The sequence below is a fragment of the Osmerus mordax genome, chromosome 10 (genome assembly GCF_038355195.1).
Source record: "Osmerus mordax isolate fOsmMor3 chromosome 10, fOsmMor3.pri, whole genome shotgun sequence".
NCBI lineage: Eukaryota > Metazoa > Chordata > Actinopteri > Osmeriformes > Osmeridae > Osmerus > Osmerus mordax.
This window is the reverse complement of record NC_090059.1, coordinates 2,724,696-2,739,496: the sequence shown is the minus strand read 5'-3', so window position 1 is coordinate 2,739,496 and position 14,801 is coordinate 2,724,696. Positions and strand designations below refer to the sequence as shown.

General features: G+C 45.7%; 1 protein-coding gene across 1 annotated transcript in view; it reads left to right on the top strand.

Annotated features, from left to right (window-relative positions):
* The window catches only part of dock1 (dedicator of cytokinesis 1), a 208,916-nt gene that overhangs the window by 171,021 nt on the left and 23,094 nt on the right, over window positions 1-14,801 (top strand). Inside the window, exons 32-40 of the mRNA XM_067244751.1 lie at window positions 3,828-3,886; window positions 5,397-5,545; window positions 6,685-6,770; window positions 7,139-7,295; window positions 8,233-8,273; window positions 8,529-8,619; window positions 10,943-11,062; window positions 11,646-11,735; window positions 11,959-12,063. Of these exons, the coding sequence (XP_067100852.1) occupies window positions 3,828-3,886; window positions 5,397-5,545; window positions 6,685-6,770; window positions 7,139-7,295; window positions 8,233-8,273; window positions 8,529-8,619; window positions 10,943-11,062; window positions 11,646-11,735; window positions 11,959-12,063 (898 nt within the window). The remainder of the gene's footprint in view (window positions 1-3,827; window positions 3,887-5,396; window positions 5,546-6,684; window positions 6,771-7,138; window positions 7,296-8,232; window positions 8,274-8,528; window positions 8,620-10,942; window positions 11,063-11,645; window positions 11,736-11,958; window positions 12,064-14,801) is intronic.

The window sequence follows — 14,801 nt, the reverse complement described above, 5'->3', positions numbered from 1 at the left end:
CACGCCTTTATCTCCTCAAGACTGGACTACTGTAATTCACTCTTCACTGGGATCACTGGCAACCACATCCAAAGCTTCAGTACATACAAAACAGCGCTGCCAGGATCCTGGTGAGAATCTGGAAATATGAGCACATAACACCCATTCTACACTCGATAAATAAACTACACTGGCTCCCTGTCTCATTCCGTATTTACTACAAAGTCCTACTACTCACCCATAAATGCATACATGGACATGCACCTCCCTACCTACAAGAACTCATCACTCCCCAAACATCCAACCACACCCTCAGATCCACAAACAGCTCGCTCCTCCGGGTCCCCAACACCAAGCTCCGCACCATGGGTGACCGGACCTTTTGCACGGCAGCGCCTGTGGAACAGCCTGCCTGACCACTTAAGGGCAACACAGACACTGGACTTTTTTAAGACTGGCCTAAAAAACCTTTCTATTGAGAAAGGCGTTTCTTACTTTTTACATTTATTTTATTATAGTTTGTTTTTAACTATGTTCTGTGGCACTCTGAGATTCAGCTGAATGTAGATTGCATTATACATTAAATTAGTTAATTGGGTGTGCTCAAGCCTTCGGCGAGAGCACAACCTTTGTTCTCTCACATATATATTATTATTATTTTTATTATTCTTTTTGCCCCCCTAAAACTCAGTCAATATTTGGCCTACATAGACAACGTAGGTGTCAAAAGTTTCGTCTTGGTAGCGATTGAGTTGCTTCTATTGGAATTTACGTTCCGTTGCATGGTTTAGGCTTAAGTTAAGTTTTTGTGACGAAAAGTGAAGCTAACGGTGGCTAATTTGCTAGCCACAGTCACTGACGTTACTAACGTCACTACGTCACTAACGTCACGAAAACACGCGTGACTACCTTTGGCAGAACATTCGTTTCGCATCTGTTAACTTGGGGGATAGCTAGGCTAACTATAGCTTTACTGCAAGGCAGCTGCAGAAACGCCACAAGCAAAGAGGCTAGAGTGATAACTATTTACTCATTTTACTTTGTGATATGACACACAATTGTGATGTGTAATGTACAGTATAAGCTGATATTATTAAGGAAGTACATCTACTTTCGGAAACAGTAGTCAACTATTTCACTGAAGTATTAGCATCATGACATTAGCCTGTGTTGCCCGGGCAACACATACTACAGTAGTCTATGATGTAGCGTTATCTGTTTTCAATCGTTAAAATAAACATTCCTCACATATACATTTTCGTTGTAGGATTTATTCTGACATTAGTAAACGATTTGTTGGTGAAATTACCATTACCTGTGGTTTCAAACCAGTGTGCAACGCTGTAGCTTACGCGAGACACACTACAAAAACATCTAGCTACAGTACACAACTGTTTAGGAAGTCAAACGGCGACAGAAAATGTTCGGCACTCCCCTTACTTAAATCAAAAGTCTATCTAACTACTAACCTGAACTTCATTGCCACACCCTAAACGTTGTCAATCTGTTCATGAAAATAATTAATTTCAGCCTAAACCGTACAACGGAACGTTAAATCCAATTCAACCAACGCAATCGCTACCAAGACGAACACAGCAGTAGTCTAGTACTGTACCGTAGTAGTACAATTTACCGGGGCAGCTTCTCCACACAGGGCTATATCGCATTTTGCGTTGTTACTGACAATGATCGCTACCAGTGAGCTTTTTATGAATGAGCAATTTTCCACTAAATAAATGTCAAGCTTATTTACGTTTTGGGGGGCATATTTTCAGTTAGCAGATGGTACCGTTTGAATCGCGATTCCATCTTCTACTGCCGGGTAACGTCCTAGAATAATTTTCAAAGGGGTTGTTTATTCATGAATGAATGCAATATGAGTAGGCTAAATGCCTGAAAATATCATGAGAAGGGAAAAACTTAAAATGACGTTTAAATCATAGATATTAGGTCAATTTTTACACCGGTCTGCACTAATGTCACGAAAACACGCGTGACTACCTTTGGCAGAACATTCGTTTCGCATCTGTTAACTTGGGGGATAGCTAGGCTAACTATAGCTTTACTGCAAGGCAGCTGCAGAAACGCCACAAGAAAAGAGGCCAGGGTGATAACTATTTACTCATTTTACTTTGTGATATGACACACAATTGTGATGTGTAATGTACAATATAAGCTGATATTATTAAGGAAGTACATCTACTTTCGGAAACAGTAGTCTACTATTTCACTGAAGTATTAGCATCATGACATTAGCCTGTGTTGCCCGGGCAACACATACTACAGTGGTCTATGATGTATCTGTTTTCAATCGTTAAAATAAACATTCCTCACATATACATTTTCGTTGTAGGATTTATTCTGACATTAGTAAACGATTTGTTGGTGAAATTACCATTACCTGTGGTTTCAAACCAGTGTGCAACGCTGTAGCTTACGCGAGACACACTACAAAAACATCTAGCTACAGTACACAACTGTTTAGGAAGTCAAACGGCGACAGAAAATGTTCGGCACTCCCCTTACTTAAATCAAAAGTCTATCTAACTACTAACCTGAACTTCATTGCCACACCCTAAACGTTGTCAATCTGTTCATGAAAATAATTAATTTCAGCCTAAACTGTACAACGGAACGTTAAATCCAATTCAACCAACGCCATCGCTACCAAGACGAACACAGCAGTAGTCTACTATTGTACCGTAGTAGTACAATTTACCGGGGCAGCTTCTCCACACAGGGCTATATCGCATTTTGCGTTGTTACTGACAATGATCGCTACCAGTGAGCTTTTTATGAATGAGCGATTTTCCACTAAACAAATGTCAAGCTTATTTACGTTTTGGGGGGCATATTTTCAGTTAGCAGATGGTACTGTTTGAATCGCGATTCCATCTTCTACTGCCGGGTAACGTTGTAGAATAATCTTCAAAGGGGGTTCTTTATTCATGAATGAATGCAATATGAGTAGGCTAAATGCCTGAAAATATCATGACAAGGGAAAAACTTAAAATGACGTTTAAGTCATAGAGATTAGGTCAATTTTTACACCGGTCTGCCAAATGTATTCGTTTTGATTCAACGATGAGGCTGCCTCTTGCAGGGGAAATGAGAAGACATCTATTTCATTCTACACTTCACTCGTATTTTCAGTTGTAAATGAGCAGCAAAAAAATCTATGTAATCTTTATAAATAATAAGTATGCATTTTTATATAAAATATACAGAAATATCAGTTGTAAAAATGTCATTCAAAAACGGACCCCTGTGCAACCGACGCAAGCAAGCACACCCTACAATTTCCCCAGAAATTGTACCCTCTCTAGTTATTATTATTATATCTCTCTCTTTTTGCCCTCTTTCCCTTTATCTTACCTCTGTCCTTACTCCCCTCTTCTCTCCAGGGGGGGAGGTGTGTGTGTGTGTGTGTGTGTGTGTGTGTGTGTGTGTGTGTGTGTGCTGGTGCTCAGGGTGGGCTGAAGCCTGCAGAGTTTGGAGAGGTTATCTCTGTTGGCTTGGAGATTAGTTCCTGACCTGGACTTGTGGGACCATCGTCAACTAATCCCCTCAAACCTATACAAAAATCGGACTAGCATTCATCCCTCCGGCCTCATCCGTAAAAGATGGTCCCAGTATAAAATCTCCCCCTTGTAATCCACACATACACACAGTGTTGTTCAGCCACGTCTTACTTGGTTGCACAACAAGTTACATTTCTGTGTAAAGCAATTATCAGGACAGATTTGGCCGATGTTAGTTTGCAAACGGGAGATTAAGGGCAGATATCAAATCTTTCTTTTTTGTTTTTCCAATGTTCCTGTGTTTGAGATGTCCTTTCTGTCCTGCAGGTACCAGGATATGAGAAGACAGATCGGCTTCCAAATCAGAGACATGTGGTACAACCTAGGTAATGTAGCACCAGCCAATCAGGGCTTGTGGATTGAAAATGTTTTCCATCGCTAATGTTGGGCAGGTTTTTCCAAGAGGTTTGGGCATTAATATGGACGCTAAGAAGCTTTTGAGTTTTTTTGCATTCAATTAGTTTACTTATTAGTTTGCCATCGCTCGTTTACTGCATTACATTACATTTAGTCATTTAGCAGACGCTCTTATCCAGAGCGATTTACAGTAAGTACAGGGACATTCCCCCCGAGGCAAGTAGGGTGAAGTGCCTTGCCCAAGGACACAACGTCAATTGGCACGGCCGAGAATCGAACCAGCAACCTTTGTATTACTAGCCCAATTCCCTAACCGCTCAGCCACCTCACATCCCCGCATTACCCCATGAGAAACCCCAACCCACCAGCAGGAAGCCCTTTGTGAGTGATGCATCATCAGGCTGGGCCATCATCCTGCATTTCAACAGTCAGCAATCCACACATCATTTTCACTTCCTTGATTGTCAGCCACTGAGCCCTTTCTCTCAGTCTCTCTTTCTCTCACACGGTCACTCTCACTCCCAGCTCTCTCTCTTTCACACTCTTTCATTTTCTCTCACACACTATTTTCTCTCTTTCTCTCTCCCAGCTCTCTTTCACATACTTTCTCATTCTCTCTGTCTCTCTCTCTCTTCACTCTCTTTCTTAGCTCTCTCTTTCTCCCTCGATCTCTCTCTCTCTTTCAGCTCTCTCTGTGTGTCTCTGTGTGACAACCAGGGTACATCACCAGGGAGAAGTAAAAAGAGCAGACCAGGTGTTAATTGGTGTTCTGTTGTTGCGTGTTGATGCAAGATGGGAGATGAAGAGGTGCCAGGGGGTTTCTGCTTCCTCGCAGGCCGTCATCCCTGCCCCCCTCCAACACCATCATCCCTGCCCCCCTCCAACACCGTCATCCCTGCCCCCCTCCAACACCATCATCCCTGCCCCCCTCCAACACCGTCATCCCTGCCCCCCTCCAACACCATCATCCCTGCCCCCCTCCAACACCATCATCCCTGCCCCCCTCCAACACCATCATCCCTGCCCCCCTCCAACACCGTCATCCCTGCCCCCCTCCAACACCGTCATCCCTGCCCCCCTCCAACACCATCATCCCTGCCCCCGTCCAACACCATCATCCCTGTCCCCCTCCAACACCATCATCCCTGCCCCCCCTCAGTGTGTGTCTCCCCCCCCCCCCCAGCTGCTTTGTTCAGCCAGGCCTCATCTCTACCTGGGTTAGCTAGCTGGGCCTCCCTGGAAACTGATACCTGCCTGATAAGGGTCAGGGGAAACACTGAAGCAAGGCACTTCACAAGCAACAACACAACCGCCAACATTGAACCCTGTATTTTCTTTTGCTCAACAGCAACTTCTTTTTCTTTACACGAGGGCCCCTCAATTCAGATGAAAAGGATGATATAAAATGAGCCGTTTGGTTCATTTTGTGTTTCTTTCCCCCCCCCCCACACACACACACTCCCACACACTTTCTCCAAGGTCCCCACAAGATCAGGTTCATCCCGGAGATGGTGGGTCCCATCCTGGAGATGACCCTGGTGCCTGAGATCGAGCTGCGCAAGGCCACCATCCCCATCTTCTTCGACATGATGCAGTGCGAGTTCCACTTTACCTGCAGCTTCCAGCTGGTACGGCCCTCTGCCCGCCTCCATCCTACACCTATCACACACACAGACCGGGGGGGGCTTGGGACTCAAGTTTCAAGTTTGTAAATTAATTTTTATCTCACAAGAAACAGTAATATGTCGCACTGTATTGGCTAATTGTTCATTTTGCTTGGTATCATGCAAACCATGTTGTCTCACAGAATAGAGCTGCTGCTTCGCCTGGCACCATCCGATTGGTCACAGCTGTCATGCTGTATGATTTGTCAGCCACCTTCCCGCTTCGTTATGTCAATATTTTCACCTGCGCGCTGGCGTGCTGTTACTGGCGCCCCTGTTAGGCCGTGTCTCTGTGCACTAAGGGCTGTCTGGTTCTGGGAGTCCAGGGATCTGTCTCCTGAGGACCTCCCTGATCGGTCCTGTTCTGGGGAGGGGGAGTTAGAGCAGAGCCCTGCTTACACACTGTGTTGTCTCAAACAGGAGCCCCTCTCTGTTAACTGGGTGCATTTTTCTTCTGTTGGTCTCTAATCTTCTCGTCTCTCTCTTTATTTTCCACTCTCTCCCTCGTTTACTGTCTCTGTTTCTCTCTCTTTCTCCACCTCCTCGAACGTGCTTTATTGGCCAGAACTAAATATACACACAGGCACACTCTTCCTTTTGTCTGTGTTCATACACAGCTCCCATCTCTCGCTCACGGTCTCGCCTCTCTCTTCGCACTGACACTACCACCACGCCAGGCAGCCGCCACAAATTGGGTTGTTTCATCACAATAAAACTTATCTATAGATATATATATATTTATATAAAATGCATGCGGCTACCACATACAAATGCTGCCGATATGAGGCCCATGCATCACTGTCAAGGGAAACCCGGCAGTTGAACAGCCTTGTCTTCTACTGGAGAAGGGTTTTGAGGGGGGTCAAAAGATGTTTCTGGAGCCGCCCCAACCCGATAAACAGAAGTTAGCTGGGCTATAATAAACAAATTGATGTGATCTTCCAGGCAGCCGGGTTAAAAGAGAGAGTGGGGGGTTGGATCCCTCTACCCAGCGGAAAGATGGGGGGGTTCAATAAGAAATTATGGAAAAAAAGGCAGACGGCGCTAATGAATTGAAAAATGCTCCGCTCTGATTATTTACGCCTGCTCCTTCTTAATTGCAGTTTGAGAACGAGATCATCACCAAGCTGGATCATGAGGTGGAGGGGGGCCGAGGAGACGAGCAATACAAGGTTCTCTTTCAGAAAATGTAAGTACTGATTAGCGGAGCAGGATGACGCCAGGGCCCTGACAAGACAGATAATGCTAATTGCGACATAGCACTCAAAATAATCACGCATCGCTAATGATCGTGCAGTAACTTCTCACCGTTGACAGTCAGGAATTAGTTTGGAGAGTGTTTTTGTGCGGGTGTTTGTGTGTGTTTTAGTCTTTTATCTACCCCCCTGCCCAGTAGGGTACATGTTCAAACGAGTTTGCTCTTTAAATGCAGGTTGATTTGAAAACAGTATGTTTCAGTCCAGGATTTGGCCTCATCTATGCATACGCAATGCAGAATGCTGCATAGTTATGAACTCTTCTCACTCATAGTGTGTGTGTGTGTGTGTGTGTGTACAGTCTGCTGGAGCATTGCAGGAAGCACAAGTACCTGGCCAAGACGGGGGAGAACTTTGTGTCTCTGGTGGTGCGTCTCCTGGAGCGCCTGCTGGACTACAGGACCATCATGCACGACGAGAACAAGGAGAACCGCATGAGCTGCACCGTCAACGTGCTGGTGCGACACACACTCACACACGCTGTCTACACGACTACCTTTGACCCTCACACACACACACACTCTACACTACTACCTTTCTCTCTCACACACACTGTCTACACTACTACCTTTCTCTCTCACACAAACACACACACACACAGTCTACACTACTACCTTTCTCTCTCACACAAACACACACACACACAGTCTACACTACTACCTTTCTCTCTCTCACACACACACATACACACACACACACACACACACACACACAGGCTGTCTACTGTGTAGACTTCCTTTCTCTCTTACACACACATACTCACATACACATAACATCACTCGTATATCATTTGTGCCCTAGCACACTCTCCCTCAAAAACATACTATCACTTTCTCTCTCTCCACCTCTCAGATTAACACAATGCTAACGCCAGTAAATGTCAATGTTATTCAGCTGGCACTGAAGCCTAAAATGAACTGTTGGGAGAACTCGTCAAATGCAATTATACTCTAACCACGACATCCTCCAACATTCATACTTGCTAGTCTTTTTATCTGTATAGTTAGTTCTGTACAATTACTATAATAATTCATTATTTCTGTTTCTGTATGGATTCTGCAATTTTGTCCAAATGTTTCACTTTGCAGAAATCCTTGGGCTCACCTGAGTGACTGTAGCCACTAACAATTTTGAGTCCCTGATACCAAGTTCACTTGCTACAAAGAATGAAATGTTGTTTTAAACAACACTCTGGGATGAACTGGGTTTCATGTTACATAATAACGAACCTTCATTTATAATAGTTCAAGTTCTAAAGGTTTCCGTGTGTGCTTCCTTGACACTTTCCTGTACATGTCAAGTGAATGGAGGACATAGCAAGGTCAAGATCGACTGAAAAACAACAGTGAATTTTCTTGAAACTAACCACGTCAGTTGAACTGTTTTTTTCTCCAGAACTTTTACAAGGAGATTGAAAGAGAAGAAATGTACATTAGGTAAGACATCATGGCCCTCATCCACTCAATAGTCTAAAACAAATTTAGAATATTCACTGTACATTTCTGAGATATTTCATTGCACGTTGGTGAGTTTGTTATTGAACAGTGAATAACATTGAAGGCCAGCCTGCTACATACCCTTGTGTGGTTATGGAGTCATTATGCTGTCAAAGCAGCAAGAGAACAGTAAAGGGAACTGTCAGGATTCAGAGGCCCACCAAGGCCAGCACCATTCATCCATGTCCTCCACAGGTACCTGTACAAGCTCTGTGACCTCCACAAGGAGTGTGACAATTACACAGAAGCTGCCTATACACTGCTGCTCCACGCCAAACTGCTCAAGGTACACACACACACACACACACACACTGTTTTCTGCTGGCTAGCATATTTAGTGAAACGTGTTTGCCAGTGTTTGTCGAGCAATAGCTTTCCACGTGAAGGCCACCGCCATGTACACCCGGATAAGCCGCTATCTGCCGCTAGCGTTTAACCCGGCTGCTTGCAGAGATGTTGCTGTAAATTCTAAACGTGCGTGCGTTACGAGTCTGCTAGCAGATGTACACCCATCCTGTTTTAAATCCGCTCATAGAGAGAAGGGGGAGAAGAGGAGGTGGAAGAATTGCTGAGCTGCAGTTTTTCTCCTCCTGCAGACCTGTGAATGCAAATTATGTGTTATCTTAAAGTGGTTCTGCCGCTTTTGATGGTATATTTAAAGGTTTACTTAAAGCTATGATATACAGCAGAGGCTGTGGAGAGTCCCCTTGAGATATGTTGAGACCTCTCCCCCTACCCCCACTCCCCTGGTCATCCATCATCCCAGAGAGACTCTGAATGGAGGAAGGAACATCGTCAGGGGTCCTCATTATATCAAGGTAGCAAAGCAACAGCTTAGATAGCTTGCCAGTGTATGTTTGTGCACTACGATGCAACAGATATATCTCAATACTATCCATAGTAAGTGTTTACTGTGTTTGTGGTAGGTAATCATGACTGTTGGTACCCTTTATCACTAATGGCAATCTGCCTCCGCCCCACTCAGAAATGGGGAACATCCCAAATGAAGATTTCTTTGATACAAAAAACACCCATTTGAGGTTTTATTCCTTATATATGTGTCCTTCCAGGGGCCCACGGAGCGACCTCTTGACCTCACAAAGACACAAGCTTCGTGTACATAGAAAATCTGCCAATCATCTAGTTACAGTGTTCTTGGAATTTGGCGTCAGGACAGTGTTCCATCTTCCTACCTACAGCGTTTGCACCAATAACTGTAGCTATTTGTTTCTTTAATTTCCTGTTGTCTAAAAACAGCTGTGACATATGTTCCTGTTCTCAGGGAGAAAACTAGACGGAGGATAGAGAGAAGAGAGACAAAGGAGGGAGGGAGAGGGAGAGGGAGAGGCTAATGTCTCTATTGTAAAAGTAGACACATTTTATTTTATTTTTGCCTCAACCAGAACCCTTGAGCCTTCAAGCTTGTCTTATCCAATCAGCTGCGTCATGTTGTGTTTGAAGTCACTATTTCTCTTTTGCTTGCGGGCGGACTCAGACAGTGAAAGATGTCCGCTTGATTTACAGTCCTGCTCCGATGTTCATAATTTTATTGAATAATAAAATGTATCCTGTGAGAACTAGAGCGCAAGTGGCCGTGCTTAGAATGTATTATAAAGAATGTTCAATTTAGGTTATTTGTATCGGTTAGTGATGTGTCAGCACTCGAGTCCTATTGACGATGATTCCCCGGGTGGATAAATGAATGCCATTTTAACCATGCAAGTGCCAGCTCGTCCAACTGTAATACAAATCAATAGGCAAGCAGATAGTCCAATCCCGTAATGAAAACGCACAGTAGTGACTTTCCGGTTCCCCGTGCCAGAGCGAGAATGCAAATATGTGGAGCTCCCTGGACAGAGTCTTTTCACTCCACTCAGAGAACCGTTCTAGTCGCTGTTCCACACAACAACAGGGAACGTCAGTTACTTTTGTCCGCTAATGAATCACCTCTGGCAGCCCCTTAGTAGGGCTGGGCATGGGAGCCAATCACGAGCGTCCGTATTCTGTTAGCCGGGCTTGTCCAGCAACTCAGAACATCCATTATCCTTGTCGTCGAGGAGATGGCCAAGGACGGGAGTGTGGGGTCAGCAGAAAAAAGAAACCCCTTTCATGTTCTCCTTTATCTCCCACGATCAAGCTGAATCCTGGATTCATATATTGCAGTGATGCATAAATCAATGCTATCTGGTTTGGTTTCGTAGTGTTTGAATAAAGAATCCCCCCCCCACCTCTCCCCTACAGCTGCCAATACATTGACGTACATGGTCTGTTGTTTTGCCCATGTTTGAGGGATTCAAACTCCGCAAATATTAGCCAGAGGAGAGTGTGTGTGGCCTGTGTGTGTTCTTCTATGTCTGTGCTTGTTTACTGACACCCCCGCCTCTTTGATCACTTTCAGTTGTGTTGTTTAGTTAGTCGTTGCCCCCCCCCCCCCATCGCTACACTGGCCACACTGCTACAGTCTTCCTGCTGAGGGACTAGTCTTTCAAACAAATTACCATCCTCATTACCATAGTCTGATAATATGTTTGGTTTAAGTCAGAACACCTGGACTGTACTGTGTCTAATGTTTGCGGTGACCGCTCTCTCTCCTCACCATCCCCCCCTAGTGGTCGGAAGAAGCGTGTGCGGCCCACTTGACCCAGCGGGAGGGCTACCAGGCCAGCACCCAGGGCCAGCTGAAAGACCAGCTGTACCAGGAGATCATCACCTACTTCGACAAGGGCAAGGTGAGGCTGGGAGGGGGGGCGTAACCCAGAGCGGTCAGCGGAGCTGGGTGTTTCTCATAAAACAGGGTCGCTTTACAACCCTCGCTCCCCCCCCCCCCTCTCTCCCTCTCTCTCTCTCTCTGGCTCGAGACTGAGAGAACTGCTGAGTCATGTCCCAGCCTCAGGAATGACTATGATAGCCCAGACCAGCCTAGCCCAGCCTAGGCCAGCCCAGCCTATCCTATCCTATCCTAGCCTAGCTCAGCCCAATCCAGCCTTGCCCACCCTGTTGGACAGCCCAGCCAAGCTCAGTGTGTAGGACAGCCCAGGAGAGCACATCAAGGACAGCCCATCTCTCTCTTCCCTACTTCTTCGCTCAGAGCAGTTGCTCTAGGGCAGATCCATTGATTGGTATGATTTATCAATAACAACAAAGTTCAGGTAACGAGAACATCGCATCTACTTTCACAGCACGCCCACATCCCGTCTAGCTTTACATTTACACATGGCACTAAGCTGTTTCCCAGGAACATATAGAAGTACAGTACAGCAGTTGGTGCAATGCTGCTGCTTCTGGCTGTTTACCTGTCTGTTCTACCACCAGATGTGGGAGGAGGCGATCATCCTGGGGAAGGAGCTCGCAGAGCAGTACGAGAACCAGATGTTTGACTTTGAGCAGCTGAGCGCGTCCTTGGTGAGCAGAACAACCTCTGTGATGGCTTGTGGTTGGTTGATGGTGACGCACATTCAGGTAGAACCGCACACGGTGTGGTGTGGTGTGCAGCACTAAGATAAGGACTGTAGTCTTTGAATCATCCTCAGCGTACGTCAGGTCTGTGTGCGTGTTATAGCTACCTTGTTTTGTGTGACTACATACCAGATGCAGATACCTCTCAAAGTTAATGTCTCTTTCACAGAGGAAGCAGGCCCAGTTCTATGAGAACATCGTCAAGGTGATCCGGCCCAAGCCAGACTACTTCACCGTGGGCTACTACGGCCTGGGCTTCCCCTCCTTCCTCAGGGTGAGTACGTCCTCCGCAGCCCGCTTCCGGCCCACGCCAAACTCTCCCTCAGTCAGCTGTGCGGAGGAGCTCAAAAATGTAACGAAAACAAGCTGATCGATACGTTACCTCAAGAACCCCCGGCTATCTCCCATCAGCCACTCAGGCCGATACAAGTGCATGTGCTTCGTTCCTCTGAGAACCCCCCCTCTCCACACACAAACTCACACACACACACACACCAGGGGACCTGGCTAGCAAGACACAGAGCTGTAAATCTCAAGCAGGCGTTCTGAGTTCTGGAGTGGAGAGCTGCCCTTCACAACCTGGAAGGCTAGGGGGTGGGGGGGGACAGCTCAGACAGACAGCGAGAGAAGCGGAGAGATGAAGACAAATGGGAAGATGGAGGGAGAGAGCAGGGAGAAGGAAGTGAATATGTGTTGTGATGACAGTAAACCTGGGCTTAGGAATGGGCCTCTCAGGGTATGCACCTGACAGACAGGGGCTTGGGCACCAGACCACAGTGACCTGTTCTTTACTTTCCTCATTCTCTCACTTTCTATCTCTCTCTCCCTTTCTCTTTCTCTCCCCCTTTCTCTCTCTCTCTCTCTCTCCCTTTCTATCTCTCCCTCCCTTTCTCTCCCCCCTTTCTTTCTTTGTTTCTCTCTCTCTCCCTTTCTATCTCTCTTTCCCTTTCTATCTCTCTCTCTCCCTTTCTATCTCTCCATCCCTTTTCTCTCCCCCCCTTTCTTTCTTTCTCTCTCTCTCTCCCTTTCTATTTCTGACTCCCTTTCTCTCCCCCCTTTCTCTCTCTCTCTCTCTCTCTCTCTCTCTCTCTCTCTCTCTCTCTCTCTCTCTCTCTCTCTCTCTCTCTCTCTCTCTCTCTCCTTTATCTCTCACCCTCTTTCTCTCCCTTTATCTTTGTCTCTCTCTCCCTTTCTCTCTCTATGTCCCTTTACCCCTTTCTCCCTCTTTCCTTTTCTCTCTCTCTGTCTCACCCTGAGTCTGTCAGCCTCTCAGCATCACCCTGGAGGAGGCCTTTTCCCGAATGGCTTTTTTGACGAGAGTGCAGTAGATGGAACTACTTTGCTCTCAGCCACGGGAGAGCACACGCGTAGTCTCGCGCTCATTCCAGCAATGATGTGACCTGCCTCATCAAATGTCATTGCAGTAGATAGAGGTGGGAGGGGTAGGAGAGGGGGTTGATTTTACCAGCTTTGTCATCAGTCTGCCGTTCCATCACTGATGGAGGAAATCAGGCCCTGGACTTGGATGACTAAGGCGATTCTTTTATGTATTCCATTACGTTTTCCATTCTGTTAACTGTTGGGACTTTTATCCAAGCGACATAAGAATAGTGCATATAGAGAGTAAAGCAGTAAATCCCTCTGCTTTAGTGTTTTTTCTGAAGCTGACATTATTTCATGTACCAAAGCTAGGGTTTTCCTGTGGGACACACACACAAACGGGAGCTGTTTATTTTGTTGACTCCATTCTTCACCAAATTCCCTGTGTCCGGGTAGAATACAATACCTGAAGGTGGCTTCTAAGATTCAGGAATCGTTAGATCATATTTTGGCCCTTTTCCCCCCCTAGCAGTGAAACCTGCTCGGTTCCTTCCTTCACCCTGACATCCCTACACTGCCTCTCCAGCCAGGACAGGAGCTCCATTAGAGAGGCCAGGCTACGCTCGCCTGATCTGGCCTGCTGTTTAAAGGGCTTTTGAAGACTGAACCCATGGAAAAAGTACCCCCACCCCCCAATCTCTTTCACTTGGTTCCATTACCAGTAGTGTGGTGAGTGCAGTTCCAGAGACAGGCAGCTGTGTGGGGGGCAGCAGGTGTGTCTGACCAGACGACTGTGTGAGACTCCATTAGAGAGACGGTCTACAGTACAGAACACATTTACTCTCCTTTTCCTTACCATGAAACACGGATAGTATTTGCTGAAATTGCTGCTAAATGTCAGCGCTCGTTAAAAGCTGCCTTCTTAATGGAAGAAATAGCAACAGGATATGAGAAAGGAATGTGTTGCATACTCTCGTAGAATCAAGTTTGTTTAAAGTAAAAACTTGAATACTCTCGTGCGTTTTATAAGGCATCAGTTCTTTGCCTCGGTGGTTTGAGGAAAGTGTTTGTATTTGGGCAGCTAATTTAGATAAATGCTGTTTCTCATACAGTTTTAAATGTGTTTGGGTATCTTTCCTGCCCCCGGGAATAGTAAATTAAATGAAGAAATCAATAGCACTGATAAAGGCTCTTGTTTCTACCACCAAAATAATTGATTTTACTGGAACGCGTCTTAATCCAGCAACTTATGATTTATTAGTTGCTAATGTAGTAAGACATCTGAATATTAACTAATAATAAATCCTACTTTATGCTTGGAATAGCCTTCCCTTACTGCTTTGGGCTTCACCTTCTGAGTATCTTCATAATGCATGTGCTCATTCATTTTTAAATCATTTTTGGGAACTCTGCCATCTTTGCATCGATATCTGGCTTCCCGCCTCCTGAAACTCTGAATTGTCTGCTGTTTGCTTGCTCTGGTGGCTGAATGCAGATGATGCACTGCTTTCCAAGTGTTTGTCCTGAATGTATCTCTCCGCATTCCTACACTTCGAAATGAACCAGCATGTTTTGGCACCTTTTTTCCAGACATGGAAGACTGATTAAAGTAGAGGGTGTTATATCACCTTCTGCATTTTTGACACACTCACACACGCTCACACACACTCTAGGCTGTCCCATAAAATGCAG